This window comes from Candoia aspera, chromosome 12 (assembly GCF_035149785.1).
Source record: "Candoia aspera isolate rCanAsp1 chromosome 12, rCanAsp1.hap2, whole genome shotgun sequence".
NCBI classification, from domain to species: domain Eukaryota; kingdom Metazoa; phylum Chordata; class Lepidosauria; order Squamata; family Boidae; genus Candoia; species Candoia aspera.
Window position 1 is genome coordinate 20,136,166 of NC_086164.1, and position 26,309 is coordinate 20,162,474.

General features: G+C 47.7%; 1 protein-coding gene across 1 annotated transcript; it reads left to right on the plus strand.

The window, feature by feature from the left end:
- Positions 1-2,360: 2,360 nt before the first annotated feature.
- Positions 2,361-18,463, plus strand: FGF16 (fibroblast growth factor 16). The gene is made up of 3 exons (XM_063313438.1): positions 2,361-2,628; positions 14,452-14,555; positions 18,048-18,463. The coding sequence occupies exons 1-3, from the start codon at positions 2,361-2,363 to the stop codon at positions 18,291-18,293; spliced, it is 618 nt and encodes a 205-aa protein (XP_063169508.1). The 3' UTR covers positions 18,294-18,463.
- The last annotated feature ends 7,846 nt before the right edge of the window (positions 18,464-26,309 follow it).

Here is a 26,309-nt window from a genome sequence, read left to right on the forward strand (position 1 = left end):
GTGGAAGGAACTATAACATGGGACAATCTAGCACTAGAATTTATGGTATGCCCTTCCTTGTTATCTGAGGAGAAGATTTAAAATATATCTTTTTATGCACGTCTTTTAGGTGTTTATTATTAATTCACATACTTAATTTCTATGCCACCTATTCCCAAAGGGCCTGAGCAGCTAACCATCAACAATACTGTAAAAAGAACCTCTCCAAATATATAAACCCCAAAATAATATTTTTCAAAACCCCCAGCATCTTAAGGGATAAAGGAAAGCCTACAGATGGTTGAGCCATTTGCCTGCCAATGGATCCCAACCTTCCTAAGTCTTGTGAATCTCTCTGTGCCATCTGGTGGTCGTGCAGATGTCGGCAGCCCAGACTCAAGGGCCCTAATCATCAGTGGCTGATGTGCAAACAAACAAACAAACAAACAAATATAATGGGTTAGCTGAAAGGATGTGCACAACATTCCATGCACAAAGCAACCCATGCATGGGTTTTGGGGGCTCTGGGCCCAAACACACGTCCATGCGGAGAAAGAAGCAGGACGGGTTGGTCCAGATCGTCACTGACACAGGCACTGGGCAAGCGGGAGGGAAGGGAACAGCGGAAAACGCCGAGGGGGCTTCCTCGGCGACGGTGTGGGGGCAGCCGTGGGTGGGGCAGGCAGGGAAAGTGCGGGGGGGGGGCGGCCAGGGCCCCACCCACACGCAGGAGCAGAACCAGGGATGGCTGGTCCTTGGGGTGGCTAAATCTCCAAGCACGTGGGCCATGTCTCATCTGGAGCAAAGGCACTCCAGAACCAGAAACCGGTGGGTTTATTCCCAGCTTGGAACAAAACTTGTTTTCCAACCCAGAAATAGGCTCCGCGTGTATCCCTTCTTTCGGGCAGAGCGTTTCTCTTTCACAGGGACGGGGCTTGGGCGTCCCTCGCGCACCTCGCCCACCCGGCCCCGCGGATACAGTCCAAGCGGAGCCCACCTTCCTCTGCTCCGCCGGGCGCCTGCCCACTTCTCCGCCCGAGCCCTCCCTGTGCTCAGCCCCCACTGAGGAAATAAACCACGCGCCGTCCTAAGTTTGCCCAACAGGCAGAGCGGCGAACTCGCGTCTGCAACCCCCGGGGCTGACTCCACACGACGCAGGGAGCCCAAAGCGAGCCAACGGACCGCGGCTCAGGGGGCGAGGCGGGAGGGGCGGGAGGGCAGGGCAGGGCGCCGGGGAAGCCCCTCAACCCCTGAGCGACAGCGCCGCCTCGCGCCCGAGCGGGGAAGAGCACGCAGACGGCGCGGCCTCGGCTTCTGCCTCCGGGCCGGAGAGCCCCTCGGCGGGGTCGTTCCGCTGCAGCAGCTTCTCCCGCTCCCGACCCCGACCCCCGCCCGCCGGGCGCTCGCTGTCTGCCTGCGGCTCCGGCCGAGCAGCTGCTGCCGGAGAAGCGGCGTCGCGGGGCGCGCGGAGGCAGGCAGCACCTGTTCCCGGTCGGAGAGGGGCGGCGGGACAGGCCACCGCCGGGTGGCGGCTCCCGCGCCGCTCGGGAAAGAGGCTCCGCGCTCCCGCCGCCCCAGCCCGCCCCGAGCGAGCGAGCGAGCGAGCGAAGCGCCCGACGGGCTGCGGGACGGCGCGTCCCCGCCGACCTTCCTCGGTCCGCGCGACCCCCTCGGCCTCCCCGCCGCGGAGCCCAAAGCTTGGCCGCCGGGCAGCCCGCTCGCGCCCCCGCCCCGCCCCGGACGCCTAGCCGGACGGCGATGGGGAGGGGAGTCCGCCGGGCCGGAGGGGGCTGCGGAGAGGGGAGGGGCCCTTCGCGGCGCCCCCGGATGGGGAGCGGAGGAGCCCTCGCCCTGCGCCCCGGGCCCGGAGGGCGGCGCTCCCGCGGGCGCCGCTGCCCTTCAGCCGCGGGCAGCCGCGGGCGGGAGAAGGGGGCGGGGGGGCCGGCAGGGCAGGGCAGGGCAGGGCAGAGTCCGGCCGTCCCGAGCGCGCCCGGCCCTCTCGCCCGGGGCGCCGAGCGCGCTTCCCCCGCGCCGGCTGCCGCGGCGCTTCCCCGGCCGGTGGACCCCCGCCGGCCCCTCTCCCCCCGCCGGCCAGCCGGTGGCCGGGCGCGGCCCTCCGCTCCCCCCAGCGCACGCCACAGCCGGGGGAGCGCGGCGCGGCGGTGCCGGCCAAGGGCGGGGGTGCCGCGAGGTGGGGCTTGCATTTAAATCGCCGCGACGGCAAGGGAGGGCAGGGCCGCGCGTATAAAAGCGCCCCTCCGGCTGGGCGCGCCGGACAGAGCGAGCGCGATGCCAGGCGCGCCGAGGGGGCCCCGCCGGCGGCCAGCCCGAGGAGAGCCGGCGCAGGCCGCCTGAGCGCTCGCCGCCGCGCCGCCGGGGCCATGGCCGAGGTGGGCGGCTTCCTCGGCTCCCTGGACTTGCACGGGTTCTCGTCGTCCCTTGGGAACGCGCCCTTGGCCGACTCGCCGGGCTTCCTCGCCGAGCGGCTGGGCCAGATCGAGGGGCGGCTGCAGCGGGGCTCGCCCACCGACTTCGCCCACCTCAAGGGCATCCTCCGCCGGAGGCAGCTCTACTGCCGGATGGGCTTCCACCTGGAGATCTTCCCCAACGGCACCGTGCGCGGCACCCGCCAGGACCACAGCCGCTTCGGTAAGCCGGGGGCCCCGATCCGCGAGGGGGGGCGGGCGGGGGACGCCGCGGCCGCGCTCGCTCGGGCCGCCCGTCTCCCCGCTGCGGGGGCGGGGGGTGGTTCCGGCCCGGGGGCAAAAGCTGCGGGGCGGGGCTGAAGGAGGATCGCCTTGTCCGCGGCGGAGCGGCGCCCCCGGGCTCCCCTCGTTACAGCTTCTGCGCCCCGTCGCCTTGCAGCCACGTGGTCACTTTTCCCTTTTTCTGCCGCCTCCAACACTGGACCCCGCGACCCTGCTTCGCGCCTCCTCCCCCTCCGCCCGCCTTCCCGTGGGGACCCTCTGCCCCACCCCCGGCGGGCAGGTGTCCCGGCCCCGCGAGCTTGGCGGAGCCTCTCCACTCGCCGCGCGCCCCGTTGGCCCCCGAGGACCGCCTGCGCCTCTGCCCGGAGCCGTCCCGCGCGCGGGTATGATCAGGCCGCGGCGAGCGGGCGCCGCTTCCCCGGCGGTGCCCGCGTTGGGGTTCCATCCCGATTTCCGAGCCTCCCGCCGCGGAAGCCCATTTGCAGGTGCACAAAGAGGCGCCCCTCCGTCCTTACTTCCTTCCTTTCTAGAAACGTCAGAACGAGGTTCTTCCCCCTCCTTGCCCCAGTATGAAAGTTCGCACATGCTGGAGAAGAAGCAGGTGCTTTGGAAACGGACGGGGGGGAGGGGAGACACCCACTTTCGCTGCGGCGCTTTCTTCCCCCTCCCCTAACCTCGGGCAGCCTGCGAAGCGCGAAGCCTCCACGCGAGGGGGCAGGGAGGGGGGCGTCCGGCGTGGCTGGCGTTCTCCGGGCCAGCTGCGCAGCCTTCAGAAGCGGCTTAGGGTTGCAGTGCCTAGAAAAGCTTCCTCGGAGCGCCGGCGATTGTTCCGTTTTTAAGGCGAGGGAGCTGCAGGAAGAGAAGTCTCCGAGAACCGCCTGTCGGGTCTGGCAGCAGCTGCCGGGGGCTCTGCAGCGGCGTTTCTCAGCCTTGGCAACTTCAAGCTGTGTGGACTTCAATTCCCAGAATTGCCCAGCCAGGCTGGGGAATCCTGGGAGTTGAAGTCCACACAGCTTGAAGTCGCCAAGGTTGAGAAACGCAGCTGTAGAGAACTGGAAATGGTTCAAAATGATCCCAGCCCCATATTCTGATGGGGATACTCTGACCCATCTCCCTGCCTTACACTTCTGAATATCAGGTTAGTTCTGCCTTTGTGGCTTGCAGGCCCCACCCCACCCCCTTTTTACAACAACAGAAGTAAAAAGATTGCTCAAAAGTGGAGCTGACCCCTAATGCAAAAAGCGAAACCACTCTCAAAAGTAAGTTGTTGAACAGAGTTTTTACCCCCTTGAGAAGAACAGGCGGAGAAGCAATTTTGCTTTAATTATTTCTATCCTGCTCTTTCTCCCTACGGCGTTTCAGAACAGGAGACAACAAAAACAGTGAAATTTAAAAAATTAAAAAGCAGTGACTGAAAACAAGGCTCGCAATAGCCGCCTGTTTATTCACAATCTTTTCAGTTCAGGAGGACTCTTAACTAAGGTATCAGCAAAAGGCCCTGACAAATTCGGGGGCCAGTTTGCCCGGGGGTGGGGTGGGGTTGGGGGTGGTTTTGCTTTTTGCATTAGGCGGTTCCTCTGAAGAAAGGGGTATGTGAAAGAGATGCTGGTGGTTCCTTAGCCAACTTTGACTTTAGTTGGTGATCCCAGCACCTATACATGCGCGTGTGTGCACACAGACACACACATATGGGTTTTAAACAAGCTTCTAGAGTAAAGTCTAAACCAGTGTTTCTCAACCTCGGCAACTTTAAGGTGTGTGGACTTCAGCTCCCAGAATTCCCCAGCCAGCATGGAGAGTTGAAGCCCACACATCTTAAACTTGCCAAAGTTGAGAAATGCTGCTCTAAACACAGAGGAAGACAGTTCTGTCCGCAGCCCTAAGCAAAGTTAGTTAGAAAAGCAATGGTGGGAAAGAAAATGGTTTTACCTCCCAGAACAATTAGTTAGGGCCGGCATGCAAAATGAGACATTTGCCCGTCCCTTTCGTTAAAGGCGGCAGCGCGCATTTTCTTCAGGCAGGCCGAGTAAAGATGAGCTGTTAACTGAACTCATCCAATACATTTTAGCCTTCCGTAATTATTCCAGCTGCTGCCATCAAGCTATGTAAATGAGAACTGGCTTCTGATTTTAAATATTATGAATTCCTGCCTCCCCCCAAGACAGCGTAAAATAAATAGTGATTTGTTGTAATCAGAGGAAGAGCCAGGGGATTCAGTTAGGATCCGTGGGGGCAGATTACATTGGCTGGAGCCCAAGGCAGAAGGAACCCAAGGCCTCCAAGAACCAGGCTCGTCTGCTTTCCCCCAGCCTTGAGTAGCTAAAACTCAGTAGTATGGATTGCAAGAAGACTCCAGGTGTTTGTTCTGGATTTTCTTGCGGACGAAGCAGGGGCGTAACTTCAGATTTTCAGTAGATCTTAATTATACCCAGGATTAAGCATGACTTTGGATTAAACAATGTTGTTTGAAAAGGACAGAGGCCCATAGCCCCTGGGGGGTCAATGGGCATGACTGGAACTTTGGGAGAATGTTATGGGCACACTCACAAAATGGCAGCCTTGGTAAATGTGGCCAATCAAAGACACACATTTGCCAGAAGACAAGTGAAACATTGGGCTATATCCCATTTTATTTCCCAAGAAAACCTTTAGGATCCATGTTGGGAGTCAGAGGAATTATTAGAAATACAATAAGCCAGATGTTTTACACCATGGTAACCTCCCCTTAAGTCCAACCTCCCCTTAAGTCCAAGCCTTCATATTTTGATACAATAGTAGACAAAACAATTCGAAGAATATTGGCTAAATCTCTTGCCTGGATCCAGCCACCTGTCAAAAAAGGAACTAGGTCAGATGTTAGCATAGACCACATACTGCCTGCTTCTCCAAGAGGGACCTGGGAAGGGTACCTTCAACCAGGAAAGTGGGCTCAGAGATGTGGAGCCTGGTCTTTAGGTTTGGCTGCTGGAGAGTTAGAGGTTCCATTCTGCTTGGGAAGGGACCGATGGTGCTTATAACCAAGTGGTAGAAGAAGTAACCTTCGGGAAGACACTTGCAGTGAGTTGCTGGTCAGATTAGCAGTTCAAAGTTGGATGCGTTGAATCTGTCCAAGCAGCTCCCATTTTGGCTATTCCTCTTTATTGATTAGACCATTTCCCTGCTTGCTGAGGTCAGACCAGCCTTGCAGGGGCATTGCAGGGCAGATATCTCTGCAGCTGCCCTTGATGGAAGGATCAAGGATCATCACAGTGGAGGAAGATCGGAAAACACCTTCTGCCATCTGGGTTTTCTTGTGTCAGTGAGCCCTGGAAGTCAAAAGAGCCAATCTGGGCTTTCTATGCGTAAGAAGAAGGTATGCCAACCCGTGATTGATGCGCGAGAGAGGAATGAGACAGCATTTGGCATAGAAGTTATCTGATAGACAGTGGCTCTACACATAGCTGCTATATGTGACTTTGATACATCTCTCAAGGGACCATTTATCATGGAGGATTTGGTACACAGGCTCTCTTCACCTGGACACTGCTGGCCAGGCCTGTTGGCTCTCGCATCACTGTTCCAACACTTCAAGTGGAAACAGGCTGTAAGGATTGGAAGGGCCCTTGGCCATCAACCCTACCAATGCAGGAATCCACTACTACTGCTTCCCCAACCGACGGCCCTCCAATAAAGCAGAGTCTACCATCTTCCATGGTTGAACAGTTTTACCTTAGGAAAAGTTCTTCCTGCTGTCCAGTTGAAATCTACTTCCTTGCAATTACTGCCTTGTTCCTTGTCCCATCCTGTGAACAGTTCTGCCCTTTCTCCTGCATGGGAGCCCTTCAGGTACTTGCGGAAAGCTGTCAATGTCTCCCCAAAGCCTTCTCTTCTCCAGGCTGAGCAGGCCAATCTCTCCAACTGTTCCTCTTCAGTTTTCTTCCTCCCAGGTCCCGTATCATCTTGGCTACTCTCCTCTGACATGCTCCAATCTGTTAATGTTCTTCCTTGCGACATCCAGAACTGTAGCCAGTGCTCTAGATGGGGTCTGACCAATGTATAACTTCCTCTCTGTTGGAGGGAGAAGGGTGGCCAAGCCATGTTATGGAGAAGTTTTTCTGCCATGATTGATTTTCTTGAAACATCCCAGGGAAGCATCTGAATATAGTTTGAAAACCATGGCTTTAGGGCAAGGGTGGGTTGTGGGGAAAAATGGGTCTCAGAGAAAGCCTTCGTGATGGTGTGGTCCAAATGGCGGAAGGGTCCACCAACCCAGCCCCAATTCTGAATCCATCCTCCCAGCAGCTGGACACTCAGTGCTGTGGAGTTCAGGGAATATAGTCTTCCTGGGTTATATCCTGTAAGACCCCAACTGTGTAGACGGCAGTGGTGCCAACCAGGAACTGATTTAGCATGGGTTGCAACCGTTGGACAAGAGACTTGATGGCCTTCGCCTTTTCAGCCAGAATCATTCCAAGGTGTTCACTGCATCAGAATGACCCTCTCAAACTGTGGCACTGCTCTGACCTTGTCAGCCAGCCAACATTAGGCAGCCGATCGGCATCCAGGCGCAAGTTTGCTATTTCAAAACGCCCGCTCCAGAGCAGCGTGGGGAAAAAATGTATATTAGCGATGGTCCTCTTGCAGCAGTCTTCAAACCTGAGCTGTGCAAGGAACCCTTCCCAGTGTGAAAAATCAGTGCACAGCCCATTAATAAATACACTTCACGTAATGCATTTTACTGGAACAAAATATTACAATTAATGTTGCAATAATACATCTCATGCCATGTAAACAGAAACTGTCCTGTTGAACCCCTGGATGATCCTCATGGAAGCCAAGGGTTCCAGGGAACACCGTTTGAATCCCATCGCCCCAAAGGAAGTCTTGGGATGGTGCGGTACACTCCACCTGCTGCAGGCGATCCAGCAATCCCCCACGGAATGTGTTGCCATCGTGGTCCTGCCCAAGTGGGAGCATTTCCTTGGGAGGCAGGCAGTGTGCTGCTCTGGAAACCGGCAAGTGAGGAAGACAAAGAGCTGCTTAGATCACCAGCACAGTTATTCTCGCCTCTGTCTCCGCGTCGTCAGATCTGGGATGGGCAGTACTCTCCAGGGATTTGGGTAGCGTTTTCCCCAGCCTCCCCAAGAGGGGTAGCCATTGACACTTGAGTTCTTTGGCCGACAAAGCATTTCCAGGGCCACCAGCCAGATCATTATGGCCAGTTCCAGCTACTGCAGCAGGGAGGGGGCACCAGAAGTACTTACCGTAATTAGAGCAATTACTGCAGCTGTAAGTTGCCATATTCAGGAGCCAGGGAACATGGGCACTGCAGCCCTCTTCCTTTCATTGTACCCAGCCGTTTCAGAGTGGGGGCGCTTTTTAAAACCCACCCCAAGTGAGCCTGATACCCTTATAAAGCAGTTTAGCCTCTTGGCTCTTTTCTGTGTTTTAAAGAGAACGCTGCTGTTGCAATTGAAAGCTGGCTGTTTTGTGCCATCGTGTTTTTGAAACTGAGATCAGGGCAGATTGGTTGTGTTCAGACAACAGGGACAAGCTGTCCCCCAGATCGATGAGGCTGGACAGAGTTCCCAGAATACAAATGACTGGCAGATCCGTGCAATGGGCAGTTGCTGCTTGGACAGAAGACGGAAGGAGAGGATAGAAGCTGGGGTGAAATTGCCCTGCTGTTGCTGCCTTTCGTCTGGCCACCCTTGCCCCACTGTTTGTGAGTTGCAAGGCAGAGTTGGCCCTCCTGGAGGAGGGAGTGAAGGGGAGGCCCCAAAACCCAGGCGAAGGCCCTTCCTGGTTGTGTATGGGCAAGTCCTCTTGGGGGGCTTCAGCCCCCGGTGGTGGCAGCAGGTCCCCTGAGCGTTTGTAGCATTTCTACGTTACATCAGTTGTATCAGCGCTCCGTACAACAACCCTGCAAGGCGGGCCAGGAGTATGATCCCATCCTGCGAGATAAAGGCTGCAGCTGAGGTCACCTGGAGAGTTGACAGCAGAAGTTAGCTTTGAGCGAGCAGCTTTTGCCAAGACAAGCTCTTTTGTGACTCAGCACAGAGAACAAAAATTAGGGCCTGAAACTCCCCTCGCGCCCTCCAACTTAAAGGCGGCCTTTCTCCTGGCCGATCTTCAAAGGTAGCTTGATAGAAAGGGCTGGGGGAAGGGAGGGGGGGCTTTGAAACACAAGGAGGCTTTTGGCAGAAGCAAATTTCTGGGAATGTGTTTGGTGGAGCGGGGTGTGTGTGTGTGTGCACACGTTACTTGTGCTGCATTGTGCTTCCCACCCACTTGCGGAAAGGGGTTTGGGCCGGTGGTGGTCTCAGATTCCCCAAAGCAACCTCCAGACCTGGAAAGGACCCCCCCCCCATTTGTCTGAGATGCCACAGCCCTGATCCGTGGGCGGGGGGTGTGTGGTCTATGGGGCTGTGTGTGTGTGTGAGTTCCTCTTTTTTGTCCTGCTGCTGGGGAAGAGGGTCCCCCGAGATCCCTCCAGCTTTGACATGCAGCCCCTGTGCACCTGTTGCCAAACAGCTGTTGGGCGGGGGGGGGGGTTGAAAGTTTAGATCTGCAGATCTGAGTACAACATCCAGCTTGTTTGGAAGCCCCCCTCCAGTACGAGGAGAGACAGGTGCAGGCGGCCAAAGCCATCCGCACCGATTGTCTCCGTGCCAGGACAATGACTGGCAGGCCGTGGGGGAGGCGGGGAGATGGCTCAGCTTTTCAGGCATCAGGAATTCCAGAGCACGGAGATCTGGAGAAGCTCAGACGAAGGCACGCAGCGCGCGGGGATCTCCTGCTGCAGGAGGAAGGAGCCAGCAGCACTGAACAAACAAGCCCGTTTGGCCACCGGAGCAGCAAGAAAGTGGATCCTTGATCCTCTCCCAGCAGCCACGCCCCGAGCTGGAAAGCAAGGAGCAAAAGCTTGGAAAGTCACCTAGACTGGCTTTGCTTCCGGTGCTGGGTCTGGCGAACCCCCAGGGATGTCCGTAGGGTGTGGTCATAAAAGTCAAGATGGTAGCTGTGATGGTGGGATCAAAGCCCTGCCTGGTTTTGATGTCCAACCAGGTGGAGCTTTGATTCCACCATCACAGCCACCATCTTGACTTTTATGACCACACCCTACGGACACTTTTGTTTTCCCTCTTTCCTTTAATCCAAAAGCTGCTCTCGGCATGAGATTATCCCACAGAGACCTGGAGCCTTGATCACTGAGGATAGCGATGAATGAGGCCACCTCAGATTTCTCTGTGGCAGCCTTTACCGACCTTTCGACCCTGGAGGATCCCTTGAAATATTTTCCAGGCCTCGGGGAACCCCTGCACGTTCAGGCTCAAAGAGAGGCCAGAAGTTACACAATGATTCTGTTCGTTTCATGGGTAGGCCTGTCTAGATGCATTAATGGTGTTCTTAAATAAAAATAAAGAATGGAACTTACCTCTTTCATGTGAAGTTGCCCGAATTTGAAATAACTTTTTAAATAAATCGTGATCTCCCAGGGACCCCCTAGGGACCTCTTGTGGAACCCTGGTTGAGAGACCCTGGTCTATGGATTTGTTTCAGAAGATTTAGAACCTGCCCTAAAGACTCAGAGCAGGTCGCAACACATAAGAAATGGTGGGAAACAACCCCGAATCTACCTATCCCAGATGGACACCAGTAACACTTAGCTGGGGCTGAAGGCTTGCTAAAATTGACCGTGTAACATATTATACAAGTAAAACCAAAGTTTCTTTTGGAATGGACTCAACTCTGTCAGTTTCATGGATACAGCTGTGGTGTTTTCCTTGTAACCATAGGGAGATGGTTTGCCATTGTCTTCCAGGAATTCCCAGTCTAGCTCATGGTCCCTGCATTTCCTAGTGGTCTCCTATCCAAGTACTGATCAGGTTGACAAGAGTATTATCACTGTGTTTTGGTTTTTTTCTTTTTCCTTTTTTTGTTATTAATCAAATAGCAATAAAAATAAATAAATACAGTCTGACAAGAGCAGCTAGGTGCTGCCACTTAGCTATTGTACACACACACATGTATTAATTCTTTATTATAATAGTACTACTTTAAATAATAAAAATGTATTTTTTATGCTTATATTTATATTTTTAAAAAATCTGTGCCGGGGGGAGATACTTGAGAAGAGACATTTTGCCTTCACTTTTGCACAGGAGACCTCTCCCAGGCCATAGACATTTCTGGCTTTTACTTCTCCAGGCCCAAACGGGCAAAGCTGGCCTCTTCTTCAGAATAATACGTAGGCTAGTCGATGGGCAGAATCTTACAAACAAGAATCACTTAAAATTAATTTGATTCATGATTTATCTGGAGGTAACTTCAGTGGTCCTTGCTGCTACGTAAGCATCCTTCTGGTTTCATGTGCAGATTTTTTCATTCATTTGGTAACAGAGATAATAATAATAATATCAGTAATAATGGTATCAGATTCCATCTTCAGCATTACCAAGTGCTTAAACAATACCAGCTGGAAAACTTCCTTTCAATCTTCAAATGATGTGGGCAAAAGGAAAGTGTTCAAGTTATTCCCCAAAGTACTTAAATATTGTTTTAATTATGCCTCTTGAGCAGGGGCGTGTTCTGGGGCCGTGCCATCCCTGAGAACGTCCTTGCAGATAAAAGAGGATGGGCTGGATTATTCTGTGATCTGCAAACAGAGCCCCATCTGGCTCCTCTAGATGTGCTGGGACTACAAGTCCTAGAATTCCCAGCCAGCCTGGGACCTGCAAAGCTCCTCACTGGGATAGGTCTTAACTTGGTTTCTCATCTCACCCAACACTTAAGAGAAAATAGATGCTGGAGAGACCAACATTGCTCAGAATGATTTCCGAGTAAATGGGGAAAGAAAGCGTATATGCGTATGTGGTGCGTGCGCGTGCGTGTGTGTGTGTCTTTAGGGATTTATGGAAGAAAAGCCTTTCAGAAACCAAATGCACCATGATTCCAGCGGCTGAAGTGGGAGACGGGCATTCCTTCTCTGGACACCACCCAGCATGGACTGTGGTGCTGTCAGTTCACCTCGAGGGCAGCAAGCACTGATAAAAGATGGGGAAACATTCAGGCCTCTGTTGGTTGGGCTGTGCGGTGTTTCAGTTTCAAAGGCAAACGTGTTTAAGAGCATGAAGGAGCATATAGGTGGCCCCTGTCCATAGCTGCTTAAAGCAGCTGCATCTTTCCCCAGGATCGCACAGTTGCACTCTGCCAATGTAGCAGGATAGGAATTTTGAAGCTGCCTTTCCAGACAAGGTGCCGTGGCTGTAGGAGTTGCAGACAGGTGCTGTGTGCACCTTTCCATGTGCCCCAAAGTTCTTTTTTGCCTTCAAAGCTGAACTTTCTAGCTCTGCTTTCAGCTCTACTTTCTAGTGCACCTAAAAACACAAAAGCTTGGGGCTCTGATGCTGGTTGAAGGACAGGACAAAACAAGGCACCAGTTTACCCGTGAGTGACAAACAGTAAGGCGATGGCAGCCATGGTTTGAAGGCAAAATGGTGCTTTGGAGTGAGGTTATCATAGTGGATTCCTGCACTGGCAGGGGGTTGGACTAGACGATTCACAGGTTCCCTTCCTTCCCTAAAATTCTGTGATTTTCTTATCTACCAGGGCTACATTTAACCCTGATGATGCCCTTGTTTGCACAAGGATTCTTGTGATGGTGCCTCATGAATCTGAAAGCCTCATTATTTTTTTCCTGAAGGAGCATTATCCTTGTTAAACTCAAAAGGAGCTACAATGCATCAAGTCCTTCCAAGTAGCATTTAAAATCTTTAGAGCTTGCAAAAGGAAGGTGGTGATATAATCTCACAAGGATAGATCAGATGTTCTCATGAATGGCTAGACACTCTAGAAGCTCTAGAAATAAATGGGCACTCCTTCATTTTACTGTTTGAATAATTATCTCCCTTGCCAATTTTTCTGGAGTTTGCATGCCATGAGCTGCCATGGCTACAGTTACTGTGGATGCATTTATGGTCAGGTGCTCTTCTTCACTGGCATCTGACATGAGGGTACACTGATTGCTTGATTCAAACTGTAGTAATTTCATTCCTAATGGTTTGAGATTCTTGGTTGAGATTCTCTGCTGTTTGTAAGGTGAGATATTTACCAGTGGTCTCTAAGAGCAGAATTGGAAGAACAGGGCTAGTGGTAGTGAAGCGTGGGTATTCCTCCAGCGGAGACATTCAAGAACTCATCTTTGTGCATCCCTGGTGAAAACAGGTATGGGTAGAACTCTCTGTATTTATCTGAATGCTCTGGGGATGTCTCAGTCATTGCAGTTCCTGACATTTATCCAGGTCCAAGAAAACACTCTCAGGTGTAGGTAGGAGAAGGGGAGGAAGAGGGAATGTGTGGACTTCTAGGAGTGTGATTTTGTGTAATTTGCTTGTCGGCGATGGGGCTGGTGGAATGTCAGAAAATAGGGCTGGATTTTCCTTTTCTCATCACAATCTGTTTACATTGTCACATAGGAACCATATATATATAATGCATAGTGTATGTATGTAAGCTGAGAATCTTGGGTGCCAAGATGCACCCAAAAAATTGGGTTCAGCTGATCCATGGATGGGCTTATCACAAGTATATACAGTAATACATTTTAAAAGTACCTGCATATCCTGCATATACTCACATATAAACCCATCCGCAGATAAGCCAACCCTCAATTTTTTAACCAAGATGCCCTGAAAAATGCAGATTGGCTTATCCGGGGGTGGCACCTTTTTCATTTTGATTGAACATTCGAGGGTCGGCTTATCCACGGATGGGCTTTTACATGAGTATATACGGTAGCCTGTCTCTGTGCCTAGTTTCACTGCTTCTGATGCACTGCCTTATCCTGAATTTTACTGCATGGTCACGCTAGTCCATGGCAAGCATGGTGTGAAGGTGATGGGTCATTTCTTGAATGTCAGCTAATTGAATGGTTGAAAAAATAATAGTTGGAAGTTGCCCGGCCAACCCTTGCAAAGCCCCATCAGTGGGTGTGCTCAGCCAGTGTGCACCATGGATGAGGAGTCAGTGGTTCTCCCAGATGTGCTGAACTGCAATTCCCTGTAGGCTCAGCCTGCGTACCCAGGAGGTGGTGGTGGCAGTGGCGGTTTTAAATACATTCAGTTGTGTCTGAGGTGGTTTGCCATTGCCTGCTTCCTAGGGCTGACAGAAAGTGACTGGCCCAAGGTCTCCCAGCTGGCTTTGTACCCAAAGCGGGACTAGAATTCACCATCTCCCAGTTGGCACCTTCAACAGTAAACCACACAGGCTCACAGGACTAGGGTAGGACCACCCTCAATTGTTTCCCAGCGTGCGTGAGATAGCTGCTCCTATGATTTCCAGCCCAAGTGGAAGATGCTTGGTTGGGAAAGGCCACTGGAGCAGGTAAAGGACTAGTTCCTGCTGTCGGTGAGAGGCACCCCTCCCACTGAGCCTCATTCACAGGTCCCGTAGCCCTTTCAGCAGCCCCTCCCCACCCCTGCCTCTTCTGATGAGACCCTCTGCTTGGTGTGCTCCCACAGCTGGGCCATCGAGCATCACCTGAAATGCCCTCTCTGTGCTAATGGTTTTGGGTCCCTCCATGATGTTCAGTTTGCTGCTGCCTTTCTTTTCTTATGAAAGCTTCTCCAAACGAAAGGATCGTGTCCGTGCCCTTGGGGAGAGAGTAGGGCTGGATCTGTGAGATCTCCAGAGTGATACGGTTTGGAAAGCTTGCTTGAAGAGTGAAGGTTTTTTTTTCTTTTTTTTTTTTTCATTCTCCAAGTAACTCTCTGTTTTTTTAAAGGAATTTTGGAGTTTATAAGTCTGGCTGTAGGGCTGGTTAGTATCCGCGGAGTGGATTCCGGGCTTTACCTTGGAATGAATGAGAGAGGCGAGCTGTATGGATCGGTAAGTGTGAGTCCTACAACTTAAGGAGATTTTATGAGGAAGACTTTATCAGACCTTGATGTCCAGAATGACCTCTCTTAAATGACCTTGATCTGTCCTTTGGACGGCTACCTGGATTCTAAGTGACAGTCAGGACAGTTTGTGTGTTTATGGCATTGGCAAGAGCTACAAGTTGCAGGCACCTTTTCTTGAGAAGGAGAAAGGGAATGTAAGGCAAAAAAAAAAAGAGATTAAAATTCAAAAAAAGAATCCCAGACTAAATTGCAAGGGTCCAGAGCCACAATGGAGATGATGCACCTCCTTTCAGCCCTGACCTCACATGAAAGACAGAAGGACTTTTGAGCCACATCCTCGCATGAAAGTTCTGTGGGGAGAAGGGTGCTCCTTGAGGGAGCTTTCTAGTCTAAGAAGGACCTCCCACAAGGACCAGGGACCTTTGGTGGCACGCTGGGGGTTCCTGAGAGCACGCTGCTGTCTCCAACATACCTCCAGCAAAAACCTTATTCAGACATGTATTTGCATTTCAGAGGGACACGTATTTGGACCTGCTTAGAACAGATTCACTGGATTTAGTAGGACTTAAATTGGCTGTAAATAACTTAAATCCAAGTGAATTGGAATAGATTTATTGCTGTATTTAGAAGTCTTAACATAGTAAAACATGGAATAGTCACAGAAACACATAATACAGATACTACTGTAAACTGTGTTAAATGTCTGTCTGAAGTTGCAACACCAGTAAATTCACAAATAGTGTAAGCTAGTCATGAAACTACCGTTTAGCCAAAAGTTCTAATAAGAGAGACTGTCTTTGAGTAGCATTATTCCTCCTCTTAAAAACCCAACCGCCACCATAAATCAGTTCATTTTTTGTTTTGCTTTGGGGGGTTTAGGGGAACCCACATTGCCCTTTAACCCCATTGACTACAAAAAATCCCCACCCTGAAAAGAGGGCCTGAAAATGAGCCGACCCACTCCAACAACATCACAGCATTAGTGCCCCCTCCCCTGGTGCTCCCAGGTGGGGCAGAAAGGGTCACGTGGCTTCCCCCTCTCTGCCAACAACCCAACGTCTGGTGATTTGTCCATTTAGCCCTTTGAGTGGGAGCAGCTTGCCTAGACCTTGAGCAGGCATCTCCCTCACCTCCCTCATACTCCTCCCATATTACCTTTTTTGCAGGCAAGATTAACAGGGTGCCAAGCTGGAGTTGGTGTCTGGGCAGGCTGATCCTCACTCCTCTCCTCACCACAGGCTTACTCAGAAGGAAACCCACCTCAGCTGCCTTTCCTCCTAGTTGTCACAGGTGGCCCCACTGAGGTGGCTTCTCCAGATGAGTTTTCTGCTGGTCTATCCAGGTCTCTTCCATGGGAAGTTAATTAACATGAGATATATTTCCCTGATGGAGGGGCTGTCCACCCTCCCATTTTTGTTGGCACTGTGTGGTCCCAGGAATACCACCTCTGACCTGGCCAAGAGGGGTGTCACTGAGCAGCCAATTCCCAGCTTCCCTCTGGAGCTTCCATCAGCTTCCGGCCCAGGGACAGCAACACCTGGGCGGGGTGCAATTTGACTCCTGCCCATTCAGCAGAGACTGTGCCTGCTCTGGAAGGCCCAAGTGGGGTGCTGGGGTCCACTTGTTGGTTTGAGTTGCCAACCCCTTCCTATGCCCTGCCCTGAAGTCCCATGCTTTAGTGGGACCCTGGGCTGACAAACGGAGAATAAATCCTGAGATTCAAGGGCAGAAGCAGGAAGTGAGGTTCATGTTTAACCTAACCTTAAGAAACTTCTAGCACCAACTTTGCATTTCAAGAATGCAACAACCACCTGCTGGGCTTCCACATTTATGTCATGGGGGTCTGAAAGCAAATGACATTACAAGTAGTCTTGCTTAACCACAACTGGGACCGGAATTTTGGTTACTAAGCGAAGCAGTCATTAAGTGAGTCCAACCTGATTTTACGACCTTTTTTGTGGCCACCATTAAGCGAATCACCACAGGCGGTAAGCAAACCACATGGTTGTTAAGCGAATCATGCAGTCCCCCAAAGATTTTGCTTGCCAGAAGCCGCCAGGAAGGTCGAAAATGGTGATCATGTGACCACAGGACGGAGCAATGGTCATAAATGATAACCAGTTGCCAAGCACCCAAATCATGATCACGTGACCCCAGGGACACTGCAACAGTCATAAGTGTGAGGACCGGTCATAAGCCAGTTTTTCCAGCACCGTTGTAAGTCCAAACCATCACTAAATGAGTGGTTGTTAAGTGAGGACTACCCGTACATCTCAGCCTCCTGGTTTTTGAGGTACTGAAGAGCAAAAAGGAAAAGACCAATCAGCTGAGGGCAACAACCAGGATCTGTTCAGGTCAGGTCAGGCCATGTTACTTTAGTCAATGACCAACATAAAACAAGTTAGAATAGAATAAAAGACCCACACTGGCATAATGTAAACAAAATATAACATCAAACACTAAGTCTTTAATACTAAATAATTAATTAAAATTGAATAATGCGGATACCGGGGTTCACTTTCTATCCTTTCCCAAGCAATCAAGCAGTTGGCGTTTTGGGACTTGGTGGGCGTAGAGCAGTATTTAGAAACAACCTTTTTTTAAGTTGAATATTCACACAACCTAACTTGCTCCTCAGTGGAACTGTTCTCACAGTACTTCTTTGCTCCTGGCAATGTTTCTGGGTCACTCTGGTTCAACTTGGAAAGCAGACAGCTTGCCTTTTACATTTCTGCAATGGGAGACATGCCCAAAAAGAGGAGAGCAAAGAAGCGACTTCATCGTCTCCGACAGAGCCTAATGAAGGTGGTTGCCATTGATCTGGGTGCCTGGCCAAGGAAGATGCCAGCTTCTGAGTCTGCCCATTCGACCACAGAAGCAGGTTCATCTGTAGAAGTTTCAGTGGGACCGTAGATCATGACAAGCCAGGGGTATTTCTAAGCACAACATGCTGTGTAAGCCAAACTGGGCTGGGTTTACACCACATGCGAAGCCAGGAGCCGTGATTTAGAAACCACAGGAGATGTGTTTAACTTTGTCCCATGTAGAGTTTTGGTCAGCTTCCATTCATTTAGGGCAGTGTTTCTCAACTTTGGCCACTTTAAGTTGTGTGGACTTTAACTCCCAGAATTGCTGGCTGGCTGGGAATTCTGGGAGTTGAAGTCCAAACATTTTAAAGTGGCCAAGGTTGAGAAACACCGATTTAGGGAGTAATTGAAATATATGGTTTATATGGGGTGGGCTAAACTTTTGCACAAAACTGTATAAACAATTGTTGGCCCTCATACAAGAAGGTCTGGTGAACAAGAAAGAGGGAGAACTGGGTTGTCTTCCATCTTGATCTTCTTGGAAGGAGGGCAAGATAGAAATCACTCATTGTTATTGGTCATTTTGGGGTTGAGTCTATGGGGTTTTTCTTTCACTATTGGGATAGTTGTTCATGCCTTTTTTTTTCTCTTCCCCCCTCCTGCTCATGCAGAAGAAGCTCACCCGGGAGTGTGTTTTCCGCGAGCAATTTGAAGAAAACTGGTACAATACCTACGCCTCGACCCTCTACAGACACACTGACTCTGAGCGACAATATTACATCGCTTTGAACAAAGATGGGTCTCCCCGAGAAGGATTCAGGACTAAGAGACACCAAAAATTTACTCATTTTTTACCTAGGCCGGTAGATCCTGCTAAGATACCTGCAGTGTACAGAGACCTTCTCCACTACAGGTGATACTCCCTGCAGCTTGAGAGCCAGTGTGGGTGTGCATGCACATGTCTGTGTAACATATATATGCACACACAGTTGGGTTTCCAAAGTCTTTGCTGGAGCACTATAAGCCTATTCATTCCATCCTTCGTACAAGCCTAGTTAACACATAGAGAAGCACTAGTCATGAATCCCTCGGCTTTTAAAGAAGTGTATAACAAGGATGAATTTACTCTCCGGGGAGTGGGAGGGGATGGGGCAGAGCCTGGAACCCTACGTAAGATCATTCATTTTTCTAATTACGTGTTTAATTTGGTGGGCTAGGAAGAGGTGATAGTTCACACTGGGCAGAAGAGACTGTGTTTGACAACCACCAGCAGCGTTGAACCTACTCCATGCAACCCAGCACAGAAGATCTCAGAAATAATTTGCATGCTGCTCAAAAGCTTGGAAAACTTGCTTACTAAGGTGACCCTTGGCGACTTGCCAGATGTTGGTGATCCAAAATCTGATAGCTCATGGACTTGCATGGTGGTAAAATGGAGAATCCAAATCTGATTGATGTTCAGCTCCTGAGGACGGTGTGTGAGTGTGTCTGTATATGTGAAAGCACACACCTGACCTGTATGAGTTTCCTTCCATTGGAGTGTGACAGCAGAAAGGAGAAGGTGAGGTCAAAGAACGAGCATTTTTAAGATGTAAACACAATACTGTTCATAAGGACAAATCTATTTATAAAGTGTATATTATATTTATTTTATATATTTATTTATTTCAAAATATATATATATATAAATATATATATATATTATTTTTAAAAAGAGATATTATGGCCCAACTTTCTTCAGAAAGATTAAGGTCCTACAGATGTAGGAAAACAAGGGGGAGATTTTAAAGAGCTTTATCAGCAATAAAAATGTCTTTCTATATTGCGGGTGGCTTATTGATTTGTTGCAATCATATTGATCCATAATCTGAGATTTAGCGACATGAATTTGGAACAGACCTACAAGCAGCAAAGGGCACCCTACGGAGGGTGATGGACACAGGCAGAGATGCATTTGGTGGAAGTTCTGTGGATGTTTCTCCAAAAGTGGCCCCCATTCAGTTGCCACAATGCCCAGGGAGGTGAGTTTAGAATTGTAGCCAAACTTGAATTACATGTGGGGCAAATCCATTTCCCCAGGATAGGAAATGGGGTTTTGAGCTGCTCCGACTTTGTACCTCTAAGAAAAAAGTCCAGGTTGGCGATCAGGTGATTTTCACAACATGAAGTGGGAAAGAAAGGGCTTCCCCATATGGTGTTGGGTTACAGCTCCCAGCATCCTAAACTGGTGGGGCTGCTGGCATTCTGGGGGGCGACCAGTTTCCTGCCCCTGCTCTGGAGGATGGCAGCCATCAAATCGCAATGAACTAACTTGACATTTTCTATTAAGAACTTTTGTCTCTGTTCACACAACACACGTTACCCAGACATTTTAAAACTGAGCAACTGCATTTGTACAACAGGCAAACTTTTTTTTTGTGGCTCAGAGCATTGGACAAATCCAGAAAAGGGGTTGATCTGCTATAAGAAAGCAGCCAAACTATACAAGGAGTCACATTTTTGTATCAATGAGAACTGACCATTTCCTTGCCTAAAATCAAAGATCACAGCCATAACATGCCCAGGTCCTTTTAAAGCAACAGTGTCATCAGTCTCATATGCCAGGCTTCTCTTCTGCTCTCCAAAGGCTTTGGCTCTAATTCCCATCATCCCCAGCCATTTGATAACCAACACATCTGGAGACTCCCATCCTCTCCTCCGAAAACAAAAATGACCAGGTTTGCACAGCACACTGAGGCAGTAAAGGCTAGTCTAGTGGGTTGTGCGAACCCAGCTCATGCACCCTCAGAAAATTCAGGAATTGAGAAAAGCCAAAGAGAGTGTTTGGACTCAACCATCCCAACTTTCCTCTTGGTGCCCAGTCTTGGACAGACAGGAACATAAGAAGAAGTAGACATTTCAGCACAAACTCAATAACTGCATGACTGGCACATGGGAATCTTTCCGCTGCCCATGCCCCTTCCATCCTGATGTTCTCCTCCTCCCGCCATCGTGGGGGCGAAGTTAGTGAGGAAAAACAACCCTACACGAGACTGCACTTGGCTGGGTTTGGATGCTAAGCAGGATCAGGCCTGCATGGCTGGGATTGGGAGGGGCTCCAGGGCAGCATTTTTCAACCTTGGCGACTTTCAGATGTGTGGTCTTCAGTTCTCAGAATTCAACTCTGGGAGTTGAAGTCCCCACATCATAAAAGTTGCCAAGATTGAAAAACACTGCTCTAGGGAAACACAGGGCTGTAGGCTAGACTGAGAAGGCAAAAACAACCCAGAAGAAGGCAAGCTACTTTTGTACCATTGCCAAGAAGACAATGTGAACATGCCAGGAAAGATTCATAAAACTCTTCATTTTTAGAAGAGTTTTAGACTTCAACCGTTGGGTCACTCTTCTGGGCCCTGGTCATGTAGCCATGTTTTCTGACCAAATGAAGTTTCTTCTAGTATTATTCCCTGCTTCTTATTTTTCCACTGTAACAGAATTAGGGTGGGTCCAACTGAACTTGTCATCCTGTCTTTTTCAACTGAGTGTTTTTCGGATGGATTACGGTTCTCCATGCATCATCCTAGGCCTTTGGTCTTACTCGCTGGAGGAAATATTGGGGCTGAAATCCCACACATCTGGAAGACACCAACTAAGAAAGGACTGTTTTAGTTTCTTCTTGAATATAATCTGAAATGCTCCTTATCGCTTTCCACTTTGATGATACCCCTAAAGAGGGCCCTGGGAATTATGTGGCCAAGATGAAATAATGCTTTTACATTGCCTAAAACGTTATTGTGCGTCCTGTAAAGCATTCACTACATATGTTCTTAATTTTTACCTTTCAACTTCCACTTACTCCTCTCAGGGGAAGATCCGCAGAGGAACACACCCAACTTTTATAAATGCTGAATTAAAAGTTTTTGGTTGGGGTTTTGCCAGCCCTCTTGCGTTTTGACAATAATAGTCTTTTGTGAAGAGTGTGAATGAAATTTGTTTGACCCTTTGCCGTACTACAGGATGCTCTCAGTGGGCCTCCAACCAGTCTTTAAAATATCAACCATGTTGTTTCCCACCATAGGAAACACCCCGACACTATACTGTAGGACCTAAAATAGACTGGGCACAATCTCAGGACACTCTTCAAAAACATCCCTAGAAATCCTGGCTTTACTCCTAGGGAATCCACCACATTTGTGCTATTGGCCTGCTCACGCTAGTTCTCAATCCCTCAGAAAATGTTGTGGCTAGAAAATGAATGGTGAGAAGAGGGATACCTCATTTTTCCTTTATTGGTACTAGTGATTGTCTGATCTTTGTATGCCTTGTTTTAGTGTTCACTTTATGGTGGAGTGAGAAATCTCCTTCAGAGGAAATATCTAGGGCAAAATGTAGATACTAGGGTTGTGCCAGGCTTTAAATTTGATTCCAAACAGGTGCTTTGAAGGAAATGAGGGCATGAAGATAGCACCTACCTTCAACTTTTTAAAGCAACTGTGTTTTTTCAGCAGCAGAGCACCATTTTTGGAATCTCATCTGTAGCCACAGGACATTTTTTTTATTTGCCTTCGCCAAGCAGCTCTGAATGTAACATACAAGCTGCAGGACTGCAGGGTGCACATGGTGGTGAAGTCCATAGGTTGTACACAGAATGGCTTGGTTCTCTAACATGCTTACCTGAAATCCATGTTAAGAAAACTATTGGGTTCATATAATGTGTGATGCTCCACCAAACACACCACATGATGGCTTAACATGATGACCTGTTTCACACAACATGGCTTCCCACAGCATCCCAACCCCATTTAAGTTGGGTCTGCACAGTTCTAAAATATAACACTGTTTTCAAGCTCCTTAGAATGTTCATCTTCTTTAGCTGGATCCCAGGATATAAAAAGCCAATTTTAGTGGTATTTGGCTTCAGACTTAGGAAAATCTAGGCAGGAAATATGGAAAGTGTGTAAAAACTGTTGTTACCTCCATCCCAAATAGAGGGGGATGGTGCTCGTACTGATGCCAATATTTATCTGCATACCTTCTGTCTCACTTCATTCATTTGAACACAACAGATAAACAAGGCTACAGATGTGCAAACAAACCAAGATTAAGATTTCATTGTTTCCAAGACTCGTTATTTTTTTTAAAAATTGCAAGAAAGGTTGTGGCACATTTATCCATGTCAACAGCACAAGACCTTAATCTCCAGATGGATTAAGGAGACCCTTGAGTGAATTGGTTTTGTTTTGAAGCCTGCTTCTCAAGTAGTTTTGTTTCACTGTAGCTTTTTAAAAATTTAATAAATGTACATTTACTGGCATATCAGGGTATTTCCACTGTCAACTCGCTAGGGACTTTGCATCCCTGTACAGAAAGGCTTCAGCGTTGCAAGCCTTGGGGTAATGAACTAGTCCTTATGCAGCACAGACACGGGAGGATTTCAGGTTGAACCCCCTGCCCTAAACTGACCTTCAGATTCCTCTTTAATCCTGTTTTAGATCTTTTGTTAGATCGTAAAACTGATTCAGATGAATTTAATCCCCACACACAGCAACAAGCATATATCTCAAAAATTGATATAGTAGATATATGGCAACTTTAAATCCTTGACAGCAAGGACATAGCTTTTTTTCAACTTCATATCAGAGATGTTCCTTATTTCTTAGTATCTTGATTCTGATCTGATCAGATGGATAAATGTAATACAGGATACATAAATGTAATATTGCAATATGCAATCATACACCAATAAAGCTCTCAACTATTATAAGACAAAGTCAACCAATTTTTTTTCAAGATGGTATTTGATTATATCATTATTGAAAGATTCACTATAAACAGACAAATCAAGATTTTGAAGAGTTCTGTTTCTGCAGACCTAATGGCTATTTTATACGCTTTTAAAGACATAGTTGTATTATTGCTTATGATTTATGGAGAAAGAAGAAACAAAAATTCAAACCAAAAAAATATTGGAAAACAAGCGAAAGAACTTCTGAGAACAAATACAGGACCACCTACCTCAAAAATAAAGCACTTCTGTCTACTAAATTGGAATTTAATTCCTTCTATGCATTGATACAGAATATTAATTGAATGGCATAAAGCAAAGTCACTGTCAGTGAGATACTGTTAATCTATGAAAACAGGAAAATCTCTTAATTCTGATGGTTATTCTTTTGAATAGTATAAAACAGAATTTTTATCCTATATTATTAGCCTTATTTATTTATTTATTTATTTATTTCCAACTTCTTTTATGAGGGTTATATAACCACAATTGTGAAGGCCATTCTGCCAACTGTGTACAGTATCATCTAATTTCCCTGTTAAATGTTATGGAGAAAATTTGGGGAATGATCATGTCAAGTAGACTATAGATATTACCTTCAACTGTCCATCCAGCATGATCTAGTTTCATAAAAGCCTTGGAAAAACTAATTGGTATTTTAGAAATATATTCAGAAAACTGGAATCAGCAGCAGATGCAGAAGAGGCCTTTGATACAGTTGCCATGGAAAAGTTTGGAGCAAGTTTTAGCCAAATAGAAAATTTCCTTTTTTAAAATTAATTAATTGACACCAAATTTAGTTCCCCCACCAGGATTTCCAAATAATTACAAATGAAATTATTTTCTCAACTATCAAGATGCCATCAAGGATGATCTTTCTCTCCTCTTATACTTAATTTGACATTGGAAGCATTGGTCTTATCAGGCAATTAAAAGATTTGGTGGACATAAAAGTGGTTGGAGCTGAATGCAAATTGTTATTACAGGTGGAAGATTGGCAATAAAAATATTCTGTATCGAAATGTACTGATATTGTGCAACCAATTTGTAAATTATCCAGTTTTTCAATTAATTGAAGTCTCATACACTTCCTATAGACTCTAATGTATCTATGGAAATGGCTAAAACATGGGATACAGATGTCCTCACTTAATGACCATTTGTTCAGCAACCATCCAAACTTACAATGGCACTGAACAAGGTGATTTATGATGGGTCCTTGGAGTTGCGGCTGTCACAGCACCCCGTGGTCACGTGATTACCATTTGCAGCCTGCCCTGCCAGCTTCCAACAAGCAAAGTCAATGAGGAAGCCAGCAGGAGGTCACAAATGGCAACCACGTGACATCACGCTTAACAACAGCACAGGATTCGCTTAACAACAGCAACCAGAAGTGCCAGAAATGCCATTGCTAAGTAGCACAGCCATGTGACGTCACTCTCTACGACCGTGTTACTTAGCAATGGAAATTCTGGTCCCAATTACCATTGTTAACCAAGGACTACCTGTATCTGAATTCTTTTAAATTTCTTGGAATAACTATCCTGCCCCCCCATCCCACCCCCACTCCGGGATGTAAAAATTTCAAACTGTTTCTCTCAGATTAGTACTGATATGAGGGTTAAAAATCTTAATGAGGCTATAAGGAAAGATAAACACTATAAAAATCAATATCACTTCAAGATGGATTATGTACTTGGCATCCCTCTAAGATGTTAGTATCTTTAATACACTTCCAACAGATTGATAAGAAAAGCTTTATGGAAAGGATCAGCGGTTAGATTTTCTTATGCTGTCACCGAGCATACATGTTGAGTTCAATATCACTATGGAATCCAAGTAATCACATCCAAACCATTATAACGTAGAATTAGAAAGTTATTATGTGACACTGCAGGTATCATGGCTTGATTACTTTTTATTTATTTATTTATTAAATTTATTAGTTGCCCGATTCCCAATCACTCTGAGCTGTTACAAATATGATTCACATGTGAGTCAAAACTTTACTGGAAGTCTAGCATTAAAGACTGCAACGAATATTCGGAGCACATTAGAACAGAAGTTCGATTCCTATTCACATATTAAACTTACACTTTGGGAGAATCTGAATTTGCACATTGCAAGTAATTTTTTAAAAAATTCATGGGCTAATAAGTGTATTCATACTTTTGGTCAGCTAATTGCCAGTCAAGATTTTAGACCATCTGGGCACTGCAAGAGGAATATGAATCCACATTCTACTGTCTACAACGGTGGAATGGCTGTACAGTGTATTCAATTAAAACGTATTTTCCTTTCAAAATTTGGTCAAGATTCACTGATGCCATCTAAAACTACTGAATTACTATCAATACAGAAATGTGTTTTGGACAATTCCAAATCTACCTTTTTTAAAAAAACAAAAATTCTGTTAAGGTGGATATTATTTGCAAGAACTTTGGAATAAAGAGATGGACATCTCATACTAAGAAATGAGTGGTTAAAGGCCTTGAAGAATATTATGTATGCTTCTTTGGATCTCGAGATGAGATTAATTTAACAAAAGAGGTTTGTTCTGTTCTGGTTTAATATTCATACGTTGTTTAATGTAGTTTGGGGAAGTGTAATAAGGTTTAAAGATACTAATGTGATTTTGAATTATGTACCCAAGAATTGCATTTTTTTTAAATGAACAACTGGATTTGGAAGATTAGTCTTTAATGATGGAAAGACAATGCCTCCTGGTTTTGCAATCTTGGGTGGCTGGTACATGTCCTTTCTCTGCTTATGAACTGGCTCTCTACAGATACAATGGCAAGACTACCAATATTACTTCATGTGGTCAAGGTTTAATGCTATTGAAAAACTGTGCTGTTTTTATATGTACATGATTTTTTAATCCTTTCCTGTCATTCTTTTACATATTGTCTTTCTTTCTTTCTTTCTTTTCTTTTTCTGTATATTAAAGTAGCAACATTAAAAAAAAAATCTCCTTACCCTTGCCCTACTAGTACAGTTCTCAACAGCTGGATTGGACTTTCCTTTATCTAATCCCAAAGAGGCCAATGGCATCAAAAGTCCTGCAAGGAAGAACATCTGCTTCCTCTCTGAAGCTCTTTGTGCCAAAGGAGGAGGACGCAGACACCAGCAGTTGCCAGCAAAGCCTTAGAAAGCCACCACCCCCCTT